General features: G+C 40.1%; 2 protein-coding genes across 5 annotated transcripts in view; both read left to right on the forward strand.

Moving 5' to 3' along the window:
- The first annotated feature begins 47 nt into the window (after positions 1 to 47).
- On the forward strand, positions 48 to 3,864 carry parp12b (poly (ADP-ribose) polymerase family, member 12b). Its single transcript, XM_055190822.2, has 8 exons — positions 48 to 473; positions 982 to 1,117; positions 1,920 to 2,175; positions 2,277 to 2,369; positions 2,455 to 2,581; positions 2,715 to 2,883; positions 2,982 to 3,102; positions 3,309 to 3,864. Exons 1-8 carry the CDS (start codon positions 145 to 147, stop codon positions 3,407 to 3,409), a joined length of 1,332 nt encoding a protein of 443 aa, XP_055046797.2. The 5' UTR covers positions 48 to 144; the 3' UTR covers positions 3,410 to 3,864.
- LOC129432406 (UPF0606 protein KIAA1549) overlaps positions 3,810 to 25,383 on the forward strand; it is a 38,010-nt gene continuing 16,436 nt past the window's right edge. The window contains exons 1-3 of one of the 4 annotated variants that reach the window (XM_055190812.2): positions 3,810 to 3,949; positions 6,321 to 6,546; positions 21,798 to 23,114. In XM_055190812.2, coding sequence (XP_055046787.2) covers positions 6,423 to 6,546; positions 21,798 to 23,114 — 1,441 coding nt within the window. In that variant the 5' untranslated portion in view covers positions 3,810 to 3,949; positions 6,321 to 6,422. Of the gene's footprint in view, positions 3,950 to 4,004; positions 6,547 to 21,797; positions 23,115 to 25,383 lie in introns of those variants that run through there. The other 3 variants (XM_055190811.2, XM_055190810.2, XM_055190813.2) reach the window with 3 other exon arrangements.

Below are 25,383 nucleotides of genomic sequence, written 5' to 3' on the forward strand. Positions count from 1 at the left end.
TTTGAAGAACTGGCACTGTGTACTTGGCATGAAGCCCTGGTACATTTACAGTTTCCGCTTTCATTTCAGAAGAAACCAAAAGACAGAAACGCAGATTCGAGAGTAATAGAAAATAGACACACAGATGTGCAGATCGGCGCAGAAATGTCCGGCTACTCTCCCATTATACATTATGCGACCAGTATATTATGTAATTACAAAGGATCTATGGAGATATCAGAATTGCACCGGACAGTTTTAAAAAGCTTTGAAATTACAGAAGACGAATTTTGGTACATAATTAAAGGATGTCCGAGGTTCACGGTGGTCCAGAGAAAACCCAGAGACGAGGATGCGCAGCCTGACTGCATCGTTGTCGCCAAAACATCTTTGCGACTTTGCAAGAAATATTTAAAAAATGAATGTTACGACTGTCAGGATTTACATCTGTGCAAGTATTTCGTTTATGGGAATTGCAGATATGGGAAAGGAAGGTGAGGTGCTGAAAATGTTTTTTTTTAAAACTAACTATATCGGAAAATATACAATGTATAATACATTTGAGTAAAGGACATATGAGATATGATTACAAGACGGTAACAAACTATAATTAGTACTTACAATAACAGTCTAATCCTTTATGTTTTTTCAGCGTCAATTAGTCCTTTTTGTAATATTTTGGCATGTACTTTTTATAAGTTTCAACATAAGCTATAATTGTTTTTTTAAACGTTTCCATTCGAGTGGCATCTAAAATGTCAGGATGTTGGACACGCCCCCATTGTATTCCCGTTTCCCCATTTTGAAATAATAATAAAGATAATGAAATGAAATGCATAAATATGAATGTATGTAAACATTTAAATCAAACAACTTTTTAAAAATAAGTTGAAAAAGTTACAGAATTCAAGAGTGTTACATTCACTTTGATGTTTTTTTTGCCTTTACAACACAGTAACTTGATGTAAGAAATGACTTCAAATATGCTTGTGTGTTTTTAAGGAAGGAGTGCAAGTTTTCTCATAATATTCAGTCCAAGCATAACTTCGCCCTGTTGCGAGAGTGCACACTTCATGAACTAAATGAAGATGATCTCTTCCTGCTTGTGTTACAGAATGACCCTGCCCTGTTACCAGAGGTAAGAAATGCAAACAAGGACACAAAATACATACCTGCAACTCCATTCTCACCACTGAATTCCTCCCAGAAGCCAAACTCACGCTATGATTGGGATATTTCTGCATTCCAGGTCCCTCGCCTGCCGTATGAAACATCCTTCTCCGTGTGCGCTCATTTACGAGATGTTTTTAGGGTAGATGAGAGTTCATGTAACCACTAAGCTGAAAGTCAGACTGGTGAATCGAGTGTCAGGTTAATGTTAAGGTTTTTCTTTTGCCAAAGTATAACTTAGTGGTCCATAGGAGCACTAAAGGAGCTTGTTTTCTGCATTGTGCCTGGGATAAGAAGGTAATACCATCAAACAAAGGCTAATAAAAAAAAAACAAGACCAAAGAGACGTTGCCCTTCGTCACCCTGCGATCGTGCAGACAGTATAATGATGGGACATAAATTAAAGTCAAGTGGTCTATTGAGAAGAATTGTGCTCTTCAGTCCTGTGTGTTCGGGATGAAGAGTTGATGATCGTGGTCGGTGATTCTGCGTTTATGTCACTGCCTTGGGTTTGGAAATTTTGAAATAAAAAAAAAAACAAAGGAAAAAGAAAAAAGACCTGTTGGTGACTTAAAGTGGGGAATGTCCGGTTACCCAAGAGGTAATGTAGATTGTTTTGCTGTGAGCTCTGTGCACACTGGTTTAAACTAGAAGTATCATTTTTTCTACACACCTATAGTATTCAAGTGTGCATGTGGGATTTTGCATGTTGTGTGGCTCCTTGTTCCTCTTGCTTGTATTCATACACCCTTCGTGCTGTGTATACGCAGGTTTGTTCCCATTACAGTAAAGGCACTGGGCTTTTCGGGGCCTGTACCTTTATGGAACGCTGCACTAAGGTGCACATTTGTCAGCACTTTGTGCAAGACGACTGTTTGTTCGGCCCGAAGTGCAAACGGCAGCACAGCATCAACGAACACAGCCGCAGGATGCTGGAGGAGCGAGGTCTTGGTGGAGACCTCATCCGTGATCTGCCTTACATCTATCAGAACGTTTACCGTCTGAATTTACAGACTCTTCAAAATGGTAGGAACACACGTGTTCGTTCATATATTTCATTCAAAATATACACAGTTAATTACTAAGTATTCGTAGATTTACTGCTTATGTCCATATGTATGTTTCAGAACTAATATCTGAGCCTAGGGTGAATCCAGTCGCTCAGATAGAGAAAACTGAAATCTGTCTTCACTTTATAAGAGGAAAATGCAAGTTTCAGGGTGGGTTTCTTTTTTGTTATTCTCTCTTGTTTTCTCCTTCCCTATCAAGTTTACAGTTAAGTTGATGTTTTTTTAATTCCTTTAGACCAGTGTGTCCTTGTTCACTTTAATCTTCCGTATAAGTGGGAGGTTAACAATGGAAAATGTTGGAGAGATTTGAGAAATATGGAGGAACTTGAAAAGGCTTACTGTGACCCCAAGAACGAGCGCAGGTCGGTACTAATGCACATCTTGTCTTAAATATGTCAATTTTCAAACTACATATTCTAAACCGATTAACAAAACATTATTTCAGACATTTTAACAAACGTTTTTTTAAGAGCTTTGCCTGTTTTCTGTATTCAGTCCAGGTTCAAGACCGGTGGATTTTATATCCATGACCAGGGATCAGAACCCTGTGCGCAGACTCTCGACAGTCTCTTCGGTGTCCAAACCCACCCACTACATCTTGACCACAGAGTGGATTTGGTACTACAAAGGGGATCATGAGAATTGGATAGAATATGGCCAACCGGTGAGTCTGGGTTGTACAGGTGCTAGATAAACATGCTGTAATCTAAGATTTACAGTATTTTTAAGGTCAGGTTTTAAAAGGGTTTTCTTCTGTCCTAGGACGATAAACAACATGTAACGTCTGTAACATCCAAAGAGCTGGAGAAGGCTTATTTGGAGGACAACACTGCAGTAATCCGTGTGAATAAGGGCAACAGGCAATACTTTGTCAGTTTTCAAGGTAGTACACCACCAAACCAGCACCTTCAAATTTAGACAATCTGGTGTATAACTAGGGACATTCTGATGTTGGCATGGTCCCTGTGATGATACATACTGTAATTTTATCTCCCATATGAATTTCCGTGTTGACCCTGTATGTGGCCATCTTGTTTCCTAAACATATTTTTATAATGGCAACTTAGTGTCACATCTTTTTTTTTGCAGATATGTATCAAAGGAACCCCAAACACAACACAAAAAGAAAGGTTCGCAGACGGCCACGCTTTGTGTCTGTTTCCGATGTGGAGAGCCAGGGTGCACAATGACACACCCTGCAAACAAACACACAATGTTTACATACATAAGAACAGACATTGAAAATACTGCGTTTTTTTAATTCTTGTCATTATATATTGGGTATATAAGTCAAATCATACTTCAATGAATTCAAAATGTTTCTGCTTTACATATAAAAGATATAGTTTAAATGTTATGCATATTCCACACTTTTTTACATAGATCTTTCTTTACATTTCACCTTTGGCACATCAGTAACAACATTTTTTAAGTGCTTATGATTTATTATGGAACTATGGCATCAACCTACACATATTCAGATACTGTGACGGTTTTGTCTTTTATATATTTGTTTATTGTGTCTGAATTTGTCTGGTGTGCCTTTAGTAAATGTGGGACCTTTATGGGATGACATCCTTCAGCCCCCGGGGGTTCAGACTTGGACTTTCTTACCATTAATAAAAAGTCTCCCTGTTTTTTCAAATTTGTTAGTCATTAAATACTGCTAGTCCAGTAAGGGATCAATTGCATTTCCTCTCCCAGCAGGTGGCGCCAGAGTTTTAAACCAGGTAAGTTAAGTCAATATTTCATTGAAGACAAGCATTTACATTAAAGGTGCAGTGTGTCAATTTTAGCAGCATCTAGTGGTGAGGTTGCAAATTGCAACCAACGGCTCAGTCCACTGCTCACCCCTTGCTTTTGAAACGCTTAGAGAAGCTACACTAGCTGCCACCGGAAAAACATGTCATCGTCGGAGACAACTTAGTAAAAAAGTTTGTCCGTTAAGGCTGTTTGAAGTGGGATCTCTGTAGAAACATGGCATCACAAAATGGCGACTTCCACGTAAGGGGACCCTCTGTGTATGTAGATAAAAAGGTCTCATTCTAAGGTAATAAAAACATAAAGGTTCATTATAAAAAGGTCTTTATACACCCCTGATAATATAGTTTTGTATATTATTTTGCATTTCTGTCAAGAGATCCTTCTAAAAATTACACACTGCACCTTTAATGCATTTGACAGAGAGTGCATTAAATTTTTATCTATATTTCATGTACTGTAATATTAAAGTGAACATAACTAATATTATTTTAAAGGTGCAGTGTGTACATTTTAGCGGCATCTAGTGGTGAGGTTATGAATTGCAACCAACGGCTCAGTCTAATGCTCACCTCTCGCTTTTGAAAAACATAGAGAAGCTACGGTAGCCCCCACCGGACAAACATGTAATCGTCGGAGACAACTTAGTAAAAAAAGTTTGTCCGTTAAAGGGCTTTTGTAGAAACATGACTGCACAAAATGGCGACTTCCATGTAAGGGGACCCTCAGTGTATGTAGGTAAAAACGTCTTATTCAAAGGTAATAAACACATACCGGTTCATTATGAAAGGTCTTTATACACCCCTGAAAATATAGTTTTGTATATTATTTTGCATTTCTGTCAAGAAATCCTTCTAAAAATCACACACTGCACCTTTAATGATTTGTAATGACAATACGACGATGGCGCAAAGGCTATAAAGGCCAAGTATTTTTGCAAAATTTCAGAAGAGCTAATGTTAAAATATTAATAGAATTTTTGGCATCTACACTCATAAGTGTTTAAACTAGACCTCATTAATATTTAAACATTCATATTTAACTTTAGAAGTGCACAGAATAAAAACAGATAGTCAGTAGTACAATATTTACAACAAGAACTACAATAATACATACAAAACAGCCAGGGTTTTTTGGTATAGAAACAGTGATGTGAATGAAAGATTTGAAAGAATATTATAGTTTAATTAAACTGAATGTTGATCAATTAAAATAAAACATACGAGTGTTATGTTGTTGAGTGATCTTGCTGTCAGCCAACGAGAGTGGCGCTCTTTTTCTTCACATTTCTTATGAATAAATGCAAGGGGTGGGTCTTTCTCTCTCTCTCTCTCTCTCTCACTCACTCTCTCTCTCTCTGCAGATATCACTACAGGACAGACTGTTTCTCATCTTTGGAGTATTTTATTTCCAAGAAATGGACATTCGTTACACAGACAAGAATATATATTTTACAATAATATTTTAATAAGCCGTTTACGTATTTATTCAAGCTGCGCTTTTATCCAGGTTGTTTGAAGTGTGATCTTGGCAAAAGGGCCGTGCATAGGAAAAGCTAGACGCGTGCCGTTATAACCTTTATTCTGGACGATATCAATACCGGATACCTGGAGATAAACCTCTGAATATCGATTATAAAAAAGAGCTGGCTACGTGAAAATACTACAGATGAAGACCGGGATATTTTTAATTGATGTAGTGTATGCATTCATACAGCACTGGTTATTCAATCTGTTCAATTGAAACTCTGATTACTTCATATAATTTACGTTGATATTGATTTTTTATTGCCATATTCCAATCATGATGATGGGTGTAAGGGGCGCGCGCGGCATCTCAACATGACAGGTAACGAAATTCACACCGATATAAGGTGCCATTCATCACCTCGTGTAGCTTTGCATGTTAATGTCCTATTGAAATCAAATAAATGCGTATTTTGACATGTTATCTATGTTTTATTCTTTGACCTAATTTAGGCGCAGTCTGATTCATATCTATCCGCCCTTTTGTAGTATCTGATGTATCAGATTCATCTCTTCATCATCTACCTGTCTGACATAACGGGATTAATCGTACACTATTTGATTTATGGGAATCATAATAACATTCAATTTGCATAGATAGATTCAATATCTACCTTTACAAATATTTAGAATACCTTTGCTTCAGTAACTGTGGTATTTCTCGTAAAACCGTAGTAACCACAAATTTACTATTGCCTTTTTATAGTACCTATACAAATTTGCTGGGTTGTTTCAACCCATGGTTGGGGTTTGAATGACATATAATGTTCAATCCAACCGTATCTTCTAACAGCCTATGTTTTCTTCCTCATAGCAATGTATAAAAATGGAAGGATACCAATCAGGAAGACCTGTGGCCATCCAGGAGAAATGTTGTCAGGGTCGGATGCCATGTCCTGAATAACAAACGGGCAAAATGGAAAGCTGGTATTCAAGGATGATCCAGAGAAGCTCATGGCCTCTGCTCGGATGTTGCTCGGTTCTGCTCATGGCTGTGATGCTGGTGCGGTTCACAGTGATGTCCAGCACACCTGTGCCAGGTTTCTTATTATCCTTTTGCTCTGATTGGTTATACAATTTGTCAAAAAAAATCTGCAAACACATTTTTTGCTCATCTTTCTGTGGTCCCATTGGGCTTTGAGTAAAATTTTCTTAAATACACTGAAAAACTGTGGAGGATTTACTTGAAAAAACTAGGAAACATTTTTTACTCAGAAAATGCTGGTAAATTTAAACACAATTATAAGCAGCTTTATCTAGAATTTTTCAAATAATTTTTGTTTATAAGTTTTACTTAAGCAATGCTTAAAAATATACTATGTTTTTGCATTTTGTTGACAAACTGTCCTACATTGAAAAAACAATGGAATCTTCCTGATTTAATCATGTAAAATTTTCCTTTCTTTACATATTTATAATTATATACCACATTATGTTGAGCAAGAAGGTTTCATTACTGGCATAAGCACAGTTATTGATCATTGAGTGACTTAATACACATCATGAATTTCATTGTGTCACCTATTGTCTATACACGAGCACCACTCTTCTGAATGATGGTAATCAGAAAACTAAGAAACAGAAACTATTCTCAATTTCAAAGATACTGTAAATTAACATTTAACACTTACAAGTCTTTCTTTTTTAGTTTAAAACTGTGTTTTATGTAAAATTTTACTCTTCAAATGCCATCCCATGCAAAGCATGCTAGGAACTACAAGTCCACTGCCTAGTTAGTTATGTCTACTTATGCCACTTGTCTGTCGAACTCGGAAGAACGCATGCGCATCTTTTATCTGAGTTAGTAAGCATCTTTTACTCGTGTTTGTCATTGTTTCCGCCAGTTGATTTTGATGACAAAACACAAAGTTAAATATTATTTGTGCAATTCCATTTTAATTTACGAATGTATTTAAGCCCAAATAATAAAAAAGAAACTGCAAGTAAATTATGAAATAAATGTGACATTTTGAAGTAGAAAGTCAAAACTACTTACAAATTAAAAAAAATTCCCACACCTTTTCTTTTGCTGTTCCGAAAATGATTTGATTCGTGACTCAAAAACCATAATATAACCCATGAAGCTTGGAAAAATTATGTAATTTGAGAGTAGAAAACAGCGAGTTAAGTTTACTGTGTCCACACAACCAAATTTTTATAATAAACACGATAATCTTAAGTACGAGAGTGTAATGTTGTCGGAGCCTTGACCCTAATATTAGGCTGATATCAGCCCTCTGCTGACTTTCCACCCCTGTTTTATTTCAAGAGTTTCCTCACCTGTAAAATTCCAATTTAACCCCTGGATTTATGTATGAATGAGTACTGTATGTGTGAATGACACCTGCGACTGAATGGTTTCCAAGAAAGACTGTGTTTCTTGTGCCGTCAAGAACACTAAAAGACCAAGCAGAATAATTTTTGGCCCCTTTTTATCATCTGCATCTGCCAAGAACCCACTAAATAGATTTGGTAGTTGTCCCATGTCAGTTCCAGATTACAGAAATTGTTTGGGTTTTTTTGTGGTCAACTGGGAGAAAATATTGTCACATTATTTTAATCTATTTTCTGTACTTCATATGCCATTGCATTATGTATAAGCATTATTTTGCTAATTTCAGATAGTGGCATCAATGAAAAGCTTCTTTTTGGCCAAGCACATACGGCGGGGAGAGTGGGTGTTTGACACATCAGCATTTCTGTCAGTGGGGGGAGTTCTGGGTGGGCTAGTGACAAAAAATTTCCACTCATGCAACGAAGTCGGAACATTTAAGTATACAAGTTGAGTCATAATATATAAAGTGAAATGACACAGGGATTAAATATTGAACAAATGAAGAGAACAAGGTGCAAAATAGAATAGAAAGCCAGGAGATCACCTGAAATCTGTATTGAGAGAAAAACCCTGCCCCCTATCAGTACTAATTGATATTAGATGCTTTAGTCCTAATTGATGGCCTATAAAGGCTTCTCATTATCTAGGAGGCACACAGGAAAGACTTCATAATAGGTCTAAGCAAATAACTCTCTCAAGATCTTCGTAATCTTATCGTTGAAAAGCAATTCGATGGAAATGGTTATAAGTGCATTTCCAGAATGCTGAATGTTCCTGTGAGCACTGTGTGGGCCATTATCCGGAAATGAAAAGAGCATCACTTCACCATTAACCGACCACAATCAAGTGCTCCATGTAAGATTACTGTCCTAGTATAGCCCAAAGAATATTTTGGAGAGCCAAGAACCACTCTGGCAAAACTTCAGGAAGACCTTCAGGTACTGTTGTTTCAAAGAAAACTATAAGCAATGCACTGAACTACCATGGTATCCATGCATGCTCACCACGCAAGCCTCCATTGCTGAACAAAAAGCATGTTGAGACTCGGTTAAAGTTCCCAAAAGAGCATTTGGAGAAGCCTGTGGATGTTGGGAGACTATTGTATGGTCAAATGAAAGTAAAAGTGAACTTTTTGGCAGTCATTCTACACACCATGTTTGGAGAAGAAATGACACTGCCCACCACCCCAAGAACACCATGCCAACAGTTAAGTTTGGGGGTGGAAGAATCATGGTTTGGGGTACTGGCAGACTTCATATTATTGAAAGCAGGAGGAATTGAGAAATGTACCATGAAATATAAGACAATAATCACAAACATAAGGCCAAGGAAACAATGAAGTGGTCAGTCAATCACCTGACCTAAATCCCATAGTATATCTATGGAGAGAACTGAAGATCAAAGTTTATAAAAGAGGACCAAGAAACCGTTAATATTTAAAAACCATTTGTGTGAAAGAATGGGCCAGAATCACTCCTGAGCAATGCAGACGACTGGTTTCTCCATACAAGAGGCGTCTAGAAGCTGTAATCACCAACAAAGGCTTTTCTACAAAGTATTAAATAAAGTGTGTTCAATACTAAGGAGCGTTTCACACTTGTAATTTGAAAGCGATGTTAGCACCGCCTTTTACCCAGGGTTATGAAACCCTGCTCCAGAGCAGGGTTAGCACCGCATTTGTGGTGTTAACCCCGCATTGCGGTGCCAAACGCATGCAGTGTGAAACGAAGCAGGGTTAGAATGTTATGACCCTAATTAAACACAGCTGAAGGAGCTAATCAAGGTGTTCAGGGTTGCTTCATAATTACAGACAGGTGTGTTGGAGCTTGGTTGGAGACTCCTGACCCAGGGTTTAGGAATGCAGTGTGAAACGTCAAATTATGAATACCCAGGGTTATCTCTTAACCCCTGGTTAAGTTTGAACAGTGTGAAACATGAAAAAAATAACCCAGGATTCCATTAACCCTGGGTTAAGAATAATCCAGGGTTAACAATTTCAGGTGTGAAAAGCCCCTCTGTCTCACAAAACTCACTCAATAGCACAAACACACACACACACATCTACACACACACACACACACACACACACACACAACCACACACAACTACACACTAGGGCTGGGCCGGTTTGTATTTATTTTACCGCGGTCGGTAATCAACAAATTCCCGCGGTTTTGTGGTTTATTGGCAAGACAACGAGTTAAATAACATGCATGATTTATTTATCTTCAATACAAAACACTAGGCTTGCCGCGATAGTCGGTGAAACGGTGATTACCGGTGCTTCAGCCTCTCACCGGTTAGATCACTTGCCCACCGCGACACCGTCTTTCACCGTCGTTTTGATATTTTCATGTAATTAAATCATTTAGTTTCGTTACAGAGAGCAAACACACTAACTGAATGTGTCTGCTGCCTGAATTAAGCAGAGCTGAACGCGCGTCACGTCACAGCCGGTGTCAGGTTTCATTTATTTCTGTCAGTGTGTGAGGCGAGCTGACCGACCAGACAATGGCAGAAGCCGCGTGCTTACTCGTTGTTGTTATAATATACATATATGATGTTTAATATAAGCAAGATCGTTGTTGTGTTTTTCATCAAGAAACATAATAAACCCATCATTCAAATGCTTTATTGAGAAGTAGCCGGTTGCTCTGCTTGGGACTGGCGGGTTCTGTGAGAATTACCTGCGCACATTGACTCAAGCACTTATAATTAAACCAGCTGTTGCACTCGCATTGCACACAAATTCATACGCAATCTTACGCAGCATATGCAAGCACTGCTTTTAAACAGTTGCGTAATTCAAAAGTGAAAGTAAAATGTGCACGTCTGCATGCGCATTTATAAGCCCCTCCCACCCGGTGATACCGGGATCACCGGGTTTGTGACGTGCCGATTAACCAGTGGGAAAATTCTGTCACCGCGGCAAACCTGTGACACCGTCACACAAGAAACATGTTGTACCGCTCATTTTATACATTATATTGTGGTTTTATGTATATTTGAGTTTTAAATAGGTTTTACATGTTTTCTTAGCCATTTTATTCCATTTTATTCCTTTTGCTATTTTATGTGTTTATGTCTTTTATTTTGTTTGGGTTGCCTGTCATGTGAGTAATCACATGACAGGAAACAATGCCAGTATAAAAGGAAGCAGCAGAAGCACATTGTTAGCATATGCTAAAGCTAAACCTCTGTTGGATTGTGGAGTTACCTTTCATTGTGGACTTACCCTTCCAAACACGTTTTGTGGATTACACTTTTATTGTATATACGCTGGAGGACACTTTGAACACTTGGACTTTTAGCACACTTTGGACTTTTAGATTGTTTTAGGTTTGGTTTTTTATATTCCTTTCTTTTAACAGTCTTTAGTTTTAGTGTGTTGTTTTAAGTTCTTTGTGTTTGTAAATACACTTATTTAAGTTGATATCACTTGTTTGTCTCATCATTTTAACTCTTTTAATCTCACACAGTAAAATCTGACGCCTTATATATATTTTGTGACACAACCGATAGGGCTGATTGTTACATAGTGGTGGCCCGTACGGGGATCGTTTTAAAGATTTTATAAGCTGTGTTGAGAAAAAAAAAGTTAAAAGATGATGACTAATTCTTTCAATGCTGCTTCTTTTAAAACATCTGCTGGTTTTAATGATGAACGGATTTTATGTAAATGTGAGTGTACAAAACTGGTTGCTGAACTGTCTGAACTTAAGAACATTGTTTTAAAACTGGAGAAGGATTTTAAAGACTCTGTTGAAAGTCATTTTAACCGTGAAGTGTTTTTTAGAGAAAGTGTGGATTTTAAAATCTGTAAGCTGGAGGAATCTGTGAAGGATGCCGTGGCCACACTGGAGAGAGAGGTGGTCGAGTGTTTTAAGAGGAGGGACAACAAGTTGGCGAAAGAGCTGAAGAAAGAGAGAGCTTCAGTGGCTACAGTCTCTCCAACTGCATCGACTGCCAGCCCAGTGCCTCCCACGATCACCCCTGGTATTCCTCCTACCAACAGTTCCACCATTTCTACTACTTCACGGACAGTCAACAGAGCCATGGACAGAGACCACTGTGCCACAGTACCAGCAGGGCCAGATTTCCACTTCACCTTCTCCGTCCTCCCCTTCTCCAGACAGGAACTTTGCAGCACGCAGGCTAGGGACGACATACTCCAAGGACTTACCATCTCTCCACCCACCGCTCAGACCACCATCATCAGCGTGAGGAGCCACCAGGGCCTGCTGTATCGTCATATCCAGAAGGAAGATGGCCAGGGCAAGATACAACTCATCATACCTCAAGCCCTGGTCCCCCAGACGATACAGCACCTCCATTACAGGTCTGAGGAGAGGCATCAAGGAAAGCTGAAAACTCTCCTCAGGATCCTGGAGGTGGCCTGGTGGCCTACAATCCGCAAAGACGTCTGGGCATTCATCACCAACTGCGAGTCTTGTGGTGTGGAGAACAAGGAGTATGTTGTCACCAACTCACATAAGCAACCACAACATCAGCGTCACCACCGTTCATCTGCTAACATCCATCATCAGACCCACAAGCCGGAAAGGAGGAAACACCAGGGGGAATGGCGTGCCAGCGGAGCTGGGTGTACAAGGACTCTGGGAGGAAAGGTACCGTCTACCCAGGGGCACTCGGGCTGGTATTGGATTCCACCTCTCTACTGGATTTCCACAGATTCCTCCGGCAAGCTAGTGCCGATGTGGGCGGGCCTAGCACGGACTATAAACCAAGGACATTTGAATGCACAGGTGCGAAAGGATACCCATTTCATGGACAATGGCTGACGGTAACTTTTAAAGGTCTAGTTCCTTCCCCGAGGCGGTAAGCTAAGGGGGGGGGACTATGTGACACCGTCACACAAGAAACATGTTGTACCGCTCATTTTATACATTATATTGTGGTTTTATGTATATTTGAGTTTTAAATAGGTTTTACATGTTTTCTTAGCCATTTTATTCCATTTTATTCCTTTTGCTATTTTATGTGTTTATGTCTTTTATTTTGTTTGGGTTGCCTGTCATGTGAGTAATCACATGACAGGAAACAATGCCAGTATAAAAGGAAGCAGCAGAAGCACATTGTTAGCATATGCTAAAGCTAAACCTCTGTTGGATTGTGGAGTTACCTTTCATTGTGGACTTACCCTTCCAAACACGTTTTGTGGATTACACTTTTATTGTATATACACTGGAGGACACTTTGAACACTTGGACTTTAAGCACACTTGGACTTTTAGATTGTTTTAGGTTTGGTTTTTATATTCCTTTCTTTTAACAGTCTTAAGTTTTAGTGTGTTGTTTTAAGTTCTTTGTGTTTGTAAATACACTTATTTAAGTTGATATCACTTGTTTGTCTCATCATTTTAACTCTTTTAATCTCACACAGTAAAATCTGACCCCTTATATATATTTTGTGACACAACCGATAGGGCTGATTGTTACAAACCTACAAAACACGTGCAAATTACTTAAGCAACATGTAAAGTGAATATTATTTCCTTCCATATTCCTTTAATTTCAACATTCAACAACTTGAACAATTAATATTATCAGTTAAAAAAATGTTAACACATTGTGCGTGTCCACACGTGCCGACAGACATTTCGCCACTTTTCTATCCTTAATTTGTGAATAGCCTGTAAATGACGAAAATTATTGCTGCACTGGCGGTCTGGTAAAATAACCATTTGAATGAGAAATCACTTGTAGTGCATATGTGTCCGTGCTTGAGTATAGCTAAGAAGCTGCATGGAGACGCGTGTGTGTGTGCAAGATAACGCGGCCCGTCTGTCTCGCGTGCACCTGGGCAGTCCGCCTCTGTCTCGCATGCTCGGACAGACCGCTTCTTTCCTCGAACCTTACCATAAACATGTCTTTTTCCACAAACAGAGAAAGAAGACGCAAAAGCAAAACTTTTTGAAATGTGTCCTGCTGTAGAAATGGCCACTGTTGTAGGCTAGATGAAAAAGAGACAATCTAACCTCTTTGGATATTAATCCTCGGACTGATCGCATGCTCTTTATGTTGCGTGAAAATTTGAAAATGTATGAAACCTGATTCTGTTGTTGATCTGTTGCGGCTGTTTGCACGTTCAAATTAGATAAAATGTTTGTATTACTTTAAACGAGTGACAGACAACGTCACCTGTATTTCTACTCAATGACAATTTAATATTAAAATCATATCATTTAATATTCAGTTAACAAGTTGCGGTTGTTAACAAGCTGCGTGTATAACATCCCCACATATACACACAAGTGCAGGCCAATGTTTCAAGTTTTTTTTTTCAGTTATGACGGTGAGGAGCTTAGACCCGCGGCATGGGTCACGTGACCGCGGTATGGCGGTAATCCGGTTACCGCCCCAGGCCTACTACACATACACAGACACAATTACACACACAAACACAAAATTGTATATAACATACTGTCACAAAAATACAGACATGCACACGCACACGCACGTGCACACACACACACACAATATTACACACACAAACACAATATTACACACACAAACACATTATTACACACACACAAACATACTCACACAAACACACACATAAATCCCCCAACTGCCCCATCTGTCCAACTGCCCCAAATGCCTAATCTGCCCCAACTGCCCAATTCTACCCCAAATGCCCCATTCTGCCCCAACTGCCCAATTCTGCCCCAACTACCTCATTCTGCCCCAACTACCTCATTCTACCCCAACTGCCCCAAATGCCCAATTCTACCCCAACTGCCCCAAATGCCCCATTCTGCCCCAACTACCCTATTCTGCCACAAATGCCCCAACTGCCCAATTATACCCCATTCAGCCCCAAATACCCTATTCTGCCCCAACTGCCCAATTCTCCCCCAACTGCCCCATTCTGCCCCAACTGCCCAATTCTGCCCCAACTGCCCTAAATGCCCCAACTGCCCTGAATGCCCCATTTGCCGTAAATGCCCCATTTGCCCCGTCTGCCCCAACTACCCAATTCTGCCCCAATTACCCCAAATGCCCCATTCTGCCCCAACTGCCCAATTCTGCCCCAACTAACTCAACTGCCCCAACTGCAGCTCCATCTATTACTCTCAGACTAGGCTTTCTCATGCCAACATAAAGTTTGTTCACAAACTTTAACCTCATCTAGTTCCCTATGTCATTTTACTTTATTTATTATGACTCAACTTGTGTGCTTGGATTTTCTGATTTCTTTGTATGAATTCAATATTTGGCTTGATGGCTACATCTGGTGGAAATTTTGTGTCAATGGCCCACTTAGAAATCCCCTTACTGATAAAAATGCTGATCTGTCAAATACTTATTTTCCCCGCTGTATGTACCCTTGGCATTCAATTATTTCTGGGAAAAATTGTGACTGTGATTCGACTGATATATAGCCTTGAAATTACATGCTGATTAGTGATTATCAGCATGTAATTTCCACAAAGTGACTTTGTGGGCGGATCTTGGGCGCTGTTGCTATTTTCCCGGCGGGAGAAATAAGTCTTGCGCTAGGCGCAAATCAATAAGGGGTTGGTCTGAAGTAGGTTCATTATTCATAGGTGTGGTTTGGGCGTAACGTCAAATAAACCAATCAGAACGCTATCCAACATTCCCTTTAAACGCAAGGGCGCAAGTTCCATGGCGGGTTGCTATTATTATGACGGATTTGACAGGCGCACGCCAGGAGCGGTTAACAGCTGAGGAGACCCACGTTCTTGTAAGAGCAGTCAAAGACAGAGAAGTTGTTTTGTATGGGGATGGGAGAAACCCGCCCAAATCAGCGTAGGTTAAACAGGCGTGAGAGGAAATAGCCGCAATTGTCTCATCAGCTGCGCCAAGCACTACAATGATGTCAGGAGACGGGGGGATCCCAAGCTTGCCAGCATAAATCGGGCACGCCGGGCACACAGGAGGACATCGCTGCGTCCACCCTCACCGCTGAAAGGGTTTGGGGGCTTTGAAATCGGACACAAGAAACACAAGCAAGGTCCAACCCCAAAGTACACTTACAAATCAAGTTCACATACATGAAGGTTTCTTATAAAAACATTTTAATTATTATTTAGATACAATAAACGTAATACAGCCACACAACAAACTTGTGAAAATATTTTAATCGTTATTTGCATGATAATTGTTTAACGCTGCCACACAAAATAAATAAAAACTATCACCACAATGCTCACCACAATGATTTCCCTTATCTTATCTCATGTATTAATATTTTTTATTGTAACAATTTATGATTTAATGATTTCCCTTATCTTATATTTTTTATTGGAACAATTTATGATTTGCAAAAATAACTGTTGCATCTGTGTAGATTAGATAAGCAATGCGCGTTGTGCACGCTATACATTATGGTCAAGCATGCGCCCTTAAAATAGCATAATGAACTACGCGCAACGCACCACTGACTTTAGACTAGTTTTGTTTGATTAGTAGCGCAATTGTTTTTTGAAACTGCAAAATAGCATAAGAGATGGTTTGCGCCTTTTTTGCGCTGAACCGCCCAGGGAGCGCAAGCTCATTCCCTAGTTTGCCGACGTGCGTCTGTGGAGGGAAAAACCCGCTTTGCGCCAGTGCAAAATACGAAATGATACATGCGTCACTGACAAAGTCAATTGCGCTGGGTGCAAGATAGGGCCCCATGTCTCAACAGAGCAGAAGTGTTTAGACTAGAGGTGATAGTCACGTTTTTGGTTAACTCAAGATGTACAGTACTGTGGTTATGTTTAGCGGACAGCAGGGTGATTAGCAGGGAATGTGTTTACATTGGACACACACACACACACACACACACACACACACCAAGACAGATGGATGGATGAAAGTATCTCAATACACTCTGAGAGGCAACTTTTACACTCTTCTCCATTGCGTCCGCTCGCTCACTTAATCAGTTACTGTCCATACGGTCAACCGTTATGGGGGTTCATTAGGAGACTCACAACCCTTGTGGTGCTTCTCACTGCTGAGATGGAAATGTGTCCTGCAGGGTAACAACCCCTCCATTAAAGCCATTGATCTTTGTGTGTCTGTGCTTTGAGTCAGATTATTGGCTTCAGGAGTAGAAGCTCCTTCTCTCTCTCTCTCTCGCTCTCTCTCTCTCTCTCTCTCTCTCTCTCTCTCTCTCTCTCTCTCTCTCTCTCTCTCTCTCTCTCTCTGTGGCTCTGCGGTATCTGATGGTTGGGCATCGATGATTGGATTTAGTAACATCAAAGCTAAGTGGACCTCAATCTGTAATAATGCGCTGCTATTCATAGACGCAATCACTCCTGCTTTTTCGTTTATGTGTTTCTTTGCCTGCGAATCTGTGTCAGTGAGCTGATTCTGTCGGTGTGAGAAAGGCCTGTGAGCTTTACGCTGTATAGCATACTGATGAAGAGGCCGGCACGTGACGTTCTCCCGTAACACACATACGTGCAATTCGCACAAACATGCGGTGTCACCATGGAAACACCTTTCCTGACCACGCCACAGATCCATTCACAGGGCTGTGCCCTGATACACTGTGTGTACACTGTGTGCGCAATGGTTTGCATGTGAAGTTGTGTTCTCTGTTGGAAATACTCTTGACAGTTAACTAAGACAGAAGTCAATTACTGAAGTTATTTAATTGCTATTCTAGAGCGTGTTCATCTTGAGGTTTAAACACATAAACTGTACATCAGAATCTTCATACCTAAACTTGTCTTTTGACTGATGTCATCCAACTGTGTTCTGATTGGAGGAGATGCATTTAATGCTGTTGTAATATGGTAACAATCGCTCACATGTACATACTAAATGATTTTATAGAGAACGTAGGGTTGAATTCCATTTAATTTAAACAAATTTAACAATGCCTTTGCTTTACAGATGTCTCCAGTGAGCAGCAAACAACTTAACTCCAAAGCAACCTTTGGCATTAATAAACATTTTAGCATTATTTTAGCATGTTCACGGTTTAAGGGCGATTTATAGTCGTGCGTAGGTCCTACGGCGTAGCAGCGACGGCGTAGGTTCCGCGTCGGTTTTCATTTATACTTGTGCGTCGCCGTCCGCGTCGACGTGCAAACACACGCGAAACCGCTGGTTGGCAGTAATCACGCGTGTAACCACAGTAGCAGCAGAAGTCGTCACAGAAGAAGAAGCTAAGCAAGTAAACCCACAAACGAAGAAGAAATAGCAACTTGTTGTGTATAATTTGAGAAGAACAGCAATGATGGAAGTAAATAAACAGCGACTTATGTTTCAGTTTGAGTTAAATCACTCCTCAACTTGGCTCATCTTTGTTTTCACCGTCTCAAACGGAAATACCTATGACGCAGTTTTTTTTACCTGACGGGAGGGGTTCTGGTGGACCAATCACAGCGCTTACGGTCCGCGTAGAGCCGGCGCAATGTTAGAAATTTTGTGAGGTGCGTGTCAGGCTACGCAGAGCTACGCACAGGCTACGGATAGCCTACGCCGTAGCTACGCCGTAGGACCTACGCACGACTATAAATCGCCCTTTACGTGTAGCATGTTGGAGTGAAGCAACTGCTGAGATTTATTTGAAACACCTTAAAGGTGCAGCTTGGACACATCTTCAGTGAAGGACCCAGGGTCATAGGGTCTTTGATCTTCATACACCCTCACATGGGCGACCCAACCAGGGTTGATCAGGCCCCGGTTTGTGTCCAAGCAGCGTGCTACTCCATGCTTCTCCCCTTTTGATCCATAACCACCTTGAGGCTTTTTCGGTGGCCTCACTGATGTTTTTAGTGGCTCTTCTTTCACACAACCCTCTAATGCCAAGGAGCCTGAATGCCCGATGCACAGATTGACTTAGAAAGCCCCTGCACCCCACTTCTATTGGCTCACAGCGGGCCCTCCATCCACTCCCTCTGCATGCCTCAACCAACTCAAGATATTTGGCCTTCTTCCTTTCGAAAGCCTCCTCCATCCTGTCCTCCCAGAAAGGTGTGACCTTACACAAGACTTTTCTTCTAATTAGCATCACCTATGTACAGACATCCCTGCTAAAAAAAACAATAGACACCATCACAGAAATTCAGTTGGTTTTATTGGGAATTTTATTGGCTCTAATGGAATATGGCCCAAAACACACTACAGTGTATTGGACTTTGTTGGTTTCTAATGGTATGTATTGGTTCTATTGATTTTATTTATTGGTTCTAATAGAATATGGCCCAAAACACACTACAGTGTAGTGGTTTTAATGGTAAAAGCTAATGGTTCCTATTGGTATTTTAATGGAAACCCTTAGAATTTTCTGTAATGGTTTTATTGTTTTTTTTTCAGCAGGGAAAAGAGGAGTGTTTGACATCATGCGCGCGTCACCCCCCTCACAGTTGACATGAAGGGCAAAATTAGCTATATAGACCAAGAACACTTTTTCTACCAGGCTGTAAACATATTATTTTCTGCTGTAAAGTTAGCCATTTTAACATGGGGGTCTATGGAAATTGACTCCCTTCTAGTGGCCAGTCGATGAATTGTGGCAGTTTAATGAATCCGTATTGTTTTCATCAGAGAGATCGTAAGGTTGCCCCTCAGTGGAGACCAGCAGGGGATTGGGGACAATTGTACTTGGGTACAGTTCGGTCCAGTTAAGTATGATTTGAGCGCGTCCTAAATGAATCGATCAGTACTCGATCGGTGAGTGTTTTACCTGCACAAACATTTTTTACTTATCGAAACATAACAGTTCATGTCTGTGTCATTCATAATCTGGTATAGTGAAGATTTTGGATTGAAGCCATTTATCTTAGGAGGTTAAGGCTTCTCATAGCGTTGAAAGAAGAGCTGGTGCTTGTAAAGTAATGCTGGAAGTCTGTCTGTAAATGTGGGTTATGTGTGATGATATCTCTTCAGAATGACACACTGGCCTACTAATGTCGCTCATCTGTCCTGTACTCTTATGCTCTCCTACAGTGCCATTCAATCAACCTCATTACCCACAAACCCACTGTTCCAACCTCAATGACCCACTGTGCCAAAGAATCTTAGTCATAATATGACTTCCTGTGGTTGTAACCAGGAACAGTTGTATATCACATTTACTGTTACAGTAGAACGAAAAATACAGTTTACATTTTTAAAAGCTTTATTTACAAAGGCATCAAATGCAGAGGTTGCTCAGCATCAGCATCAAAGTTCTCATGAGTATCATGTCTCAGGTCTGTATCAGACCATACTGTAATTTCTCATCAACATCACACAATATGCTTGCTCATGCCAGGCAGCGTGGAAAAAAAAGCCCTTTTCCCCTTATGCCTGTATAACCCTGGAAAGACTCCACAGACACATTTCACAGACATTCAGCATTGCTTCCAAGAGGTTTTGGGGTACATAGGGGCTGCTGTCAGACACTTTTCACCACCATGCTGAGAAAAATTGGGATTCTGAAATGGGGAATTTGCTGGCAAAAAACAATTATGAACCAGGTCTTTTTGACACTTATATTCTGATTGGTGTGTTAACAATTTTGAATCTTAGTGCAGCTAGAGAAAGGTGTGCGTTTTGAGTTTAGCTTCTGATGACTTGAGTTAATTATACTGAGAGCATGTGTTCGCTTTATGAACTTATAGACCCCTTAAAAGCTTGTAAACATTGCAACGTCTCTGGGTGGGCGGGGCTTAGCTAGAGGCATAAAGAACAGCGGGGGCAATGTTGACAAGCGTAAGCTAGCACGTTTTAGGAGGGATTTATTAAACATGGATTCAGAAGAAGATTAGGAACTGTCTGAATATGTACAGTCACTGATTCTGCGGGACCGTGACGGCTATTTTTGTAAATGAACTCTCGCGATTTTAACCAGGTTTTGGATATTTCCTAGACAGCATATGAATTACTTTCGGGTGGTTTGGGGAATTTTGTCAAGGCTTATTGTCTAATGTAACCTATCGCTGGGCTAACTATGATTAGCAATGTGGATTATTTTAAGAGACCATTCAAAGGATGGCACACACATCTATCACTTTATGTTTAACATTTAAGCTAAACAATGTTGAAGGTTGGCGACTTTTTACCAATAAAACAGAAACTTGCTGATTTGTACTAGATAAAACCAACACACCAGTACATATGCATAGATTATTTTACCTGATATGAATTGTGCACAGCAAACACGAGCATTATTTATGATCATTTCCGTCCAGTCTGTACTCAGTATTGCATTTAACCATAACTTTCTTCTTGATTTCTGTGAAGGAGTGTCTGCCGGGATCCGGTAAAACTTTAGTTTTGAACCAAAGTGCTGTTCCTTCTATTCTGGCAGCCAAAAACACAACATGATGACAATTTAAAGTCAAAACCTCAAACGTTTAGCACGCCTGCTATGGGTTCCTATTTATTTTTTGCCTCCAGCTAAAGCGGTGACGTCACAGTGATGTAGGCAATTAAAGGGGTCTGTAGTGCAATGAATGATTTATTTGGCCACTTTTGTGTAAGTTTTTACAGAATGATATTGAAGCATGTGTGGAAACAGTTAGTGTTTAACGTTATGAAAAATGTGTTTGTGTGTTTGGGAATGACAAAATGGTACCAGTTTTTTGTTTAAGCAGTTAAGAAAAACTGTAAACCACAACAGGCTAATTTCTATAATGGTTACATTTTTTAAAATCCTTCTGGATTTGTTGTCCAGCCTTAACCATACAGTATATACAAGTACAATCCTTTTATATACAGTAATGCTGATACAGTATAAATGCAAGCTTTACTCATTGCTATTGCTCAAATGTTTTTTTCTTAGGAATGTAAGGCGTAGGGTTGCCATGTCAATCTTTCAAACCCTGTTGCATTGTGGCATCATGTTTTATATGTGCACGCATGACTCACATTTTCTTCAGAGAAATCGAGTACAGTCTGTCCTTCTGAATGTTATTTTCCTTTATTCTACATTCTTAAGCGTTTTCCTTTTTCTCTCCCCTCTGTTTCTCTGTCTTCATTTTCAAAGTGGAGCTCCCATCAAACATGTCCAGAAGAAGCCTCAGTCCACTTCCAGCAAGAACACATTCACCTTCTGCCTTATCTTCACCCCCATTATCTCAGCGCTCTGAAAGATCTAAGCGTCCACCTCATGCCTCATCAGGTGCCAAACATCCCGTCCACATGTCTCCAGGTCTTCATAACAGAACCTCCAGCATTGCACCCACACCATCCCTTGGCACAGAGGGGTCAGGTAACTTAGGAGATGGGGCTCAGGGCATCCACCTGCTGTTACGGCCACCTGATCTACTGACACCTAGCCAGATGCCTCCTTTCCGTGATGAAAGGCCACCAACTCCGGCCCCTCCGACCCTTGTGGCACATGAAGACCTGTATCCCGTCCACTCTGCAGAGGTTGACTGGGGTTCTGGAGATTATTTGGAAACTCTTACATTCATGGGTTCTGAAGGGGAGGAGTTTTCACTCGTCACCACCTTTCCCACGCATGGATACGATCCGTATGATGCCGATGATGATGTCACGGTCAGCTACAACACGGCTTTCCCTTCTCGTCCGGTCCTTCCTCTTTCTTCGATAGACCTCCAACCCAGTGCGACTGTAAAGTATGTCACTGACTTAAGGACAGCCCATCCCATTGATCCCCACCTCCCATTAGCTCCTGACTCCTCCCATACAGGCTATTCGGATGATGAATTGGATTTTGATTGGGCAGAGCTTTATCCTATTGAGCCAACTGAGATGCTGCTTCCTGACATGAACAGTTTGGAATATTACAACACATTGCAAGCCAAAGAAAATGCTAGTATTGCAAGGAATAAGACCCATTATGCCCACCCTCACATCACGCCAACGCACACTGTGGTGCCCACCCACATTCCCACTGCCACTTTGGGAGAAGGTGTGGTTAAAGGGACGGATCATATCGATCATGGCGCTCCGCAACCTAGTCCATCTCCAACCCCAAAACCCACTAAGCCTCCTATCACATCAACGACCATTACTCATCCACCCTCTGAAGTCCCATTCACCCCAGAGAAGGGTGTTTCTTCAATACCTACATCTCATTTCGGCAGAACTCGACCCTCAGTGACGACCGCCCATCCTCCACCAGAGTCTCCGGTAATACAAGAAGTCACGCTAAAGCCCCCAGCTGCTGCAAAACCCGATGCCACCACCATCAAAACCGCAACCACAACTAAAACCTTAAGTACCAGCAGCCCCGCTAAAAGTCCACTGCCTACAACTCCCAGAATTCCTCTCTCCATTGCCCCTCGACTGTATATCTGCAACATCACAAAACCAGACATGTACCTCGTCAGAGTGGGTAAGATAATATTTGTATTTCATAATTTGAAGGGACTTTTTTCAATCACTTGTGGGTTTCTCTGATCTAAAAAAGGCACGAAATGTTAAAACTTTCTTTTCGTATTTTGAAACCAAAGAGCTTATTGTACTAAGAAAACCTGGTAACACTATACAATACGTTTGTATTTGTTAACATTTGTTTATGCATTAACTAACATGAACTAACAATGAGCAATACTTCTACAGCAATTATTAATCCTTATCCGATGTTAATTTAAGCATTTACTGACTTTTTTAAAAGCAATACAGGTAGTTGTAACTGTTAACATTAGTGTGCAATGAACTAACTTTAGTTAGAATAATTGTATTGTTATTAAAGCAACACTATTTAGTTTTTTACTTAAAATAATGTAATTAAAGTAATTTTGGTGGTAGAACGACTCTTAACTGGATGAATTCTAAACTAACCTGAGCAGCCTCCTATAGGAGCTACAACCAAGATTTAAATTGGGCTGAGGCTGTGTGTAGCTAAGTCCCGGCACATAGGCTGAAGGTCTTGCTTTGCTCCATCCCAGTGTGCCTGCTGGTGCGTGTGCACTCAGGTGAGGAGCCAATAACATGTTTCCATTCATTCCTATTGAAGGTATGCTTCACGCTCATGAGCAGTGTTCGAATTGAGGGGTTCTGGGGAGGGTCCTGGGCCTCCTATAAGCCTTGAGGGACCCCCAAAGCACAAAAATATAAATTAGGGGGGTCCCCTGGTTTTTATTAAAATTAAAATACTACATGAATTTAAAATTCTCATGTTGCCCTGCCACAAAGTAAACTAATTCAAATGATTTCTATCTGAAATAAATACTAACTCTCAAGTGCGCCTCACGCTGTTTTCTGGAGGAATTGACAGACGAGTTGTGGATTATTTTCACCTCATTGACGATAAGAATCTTTAGGATTAGTTTTTTTATTCTTCTCAAACTATTATTTCACACCAGTGGCGTGGTCCCCCCAGTCAAAAGAAACATAAAATATTTTATTGGGAAAGCAAAAGAAATCAAACATAAATGATAATTAATGATAGTCTCTTTATAATCGCTCAAGCATCATTCGAAAATAAATAACTATTTATAAAAAGCTTATCTTTTGCATGTGTGGTTTTAAACCTTGCAAATGTTAACATGCAAGCTTTGAGCGAAAAATGTTTAAGTGAGCTGTTTTGTGTGCGCACAGACAATGACGCACACTCAAATGGACGCACACTCATAAGCAGACACATGGAGAAGAGCGTTTCCTAGCATGCAAACGATCACGAAATACCACAGTCTTGGCATCTATGCTCATAAAAACATTCAGTTATGTCTTTAAGTGAGTGCAAACCGTTCAGAAAGAAATCAGATCTTTTTTTCTGAAAGTAGCAGTTCTTGTGTCATTCATAATTTAACAACAGCAAACAAAGGAGAATCATTTCTGTATCTTTAAAAAGATTAATTATATTTAATTTATACAACAAAGAAGAATCATTTGATTCTATTTATGTACCTAAATACTACTGTTAGATCTAACTTTATTTGTAACTTTGTTCTTTTCTATTTTTATATGCTCTTAATTTCTTATAAGTTCTTATTTTAGTTTAGTTTTGCTGATCCGAAAAATATTCAATCTATGACTTTAAAAAATGCAATGTAATCCATTTAACCACTACTATATAGTTAAATTATGTAATTTGAAAGAAGTCATTAAGGTCCACCCAATTTCACCCCTATTCTGTTTAAAATTTCTGGCCTTGCCGGTATTTCACACTAATTTGGGTAAAAAAAAATTTAGGGTTTGAGGTAAGGGTATTTTGGGGTTTCTTTGATTAAAACCAGGATCAGATGATTGTTGGCCAGGGGGTGGGGCTTAGCTAGGGACCCCCATAAGCTTTGACATAATTCGAACACTGCTCGTGAGTGCAGGGCACCCATGACATACACAGAATACGTGACAGGTTTTTGTCACCATGCGCTTAGTCGAAAACAACTTAACGCATCTTACTCAGACCTCAAAAAAAAAGAAAATACCTGTACGACAGATGGATCTCTGGAGATCAAATTATAAATCTGACAGTTTCTCAATATTAGTCTCGCACTGTTCTTGCTATTACATGTTTCTTTATAAACGAGCGTGCTCTCATTTTGTCTTGGATTAAAATGCAAGTATATCGTTTACAGTCCAGACATGCTGAGGCAACATTTGCATGTCTAATTCAAGAGCTTAAACATCCGTCCAACTTTAATAAAGCACTTCATTAC

This window comes from Misgurnus anguillicaudatus, chromosome 1 (assembly GCF_027580225.2).
Source record: "Misgurnus anguillicaudatus chromosome 1, ASM2758022v2, whole genome shotgun sequence".
Classification (NCBI taxonomy): Eukaryota; Metazoa; Chordata; class Actinopteri; order Cypriniformes; family Cobitidae; genus Misgurnus; species Misgurnus anguillicaudatus.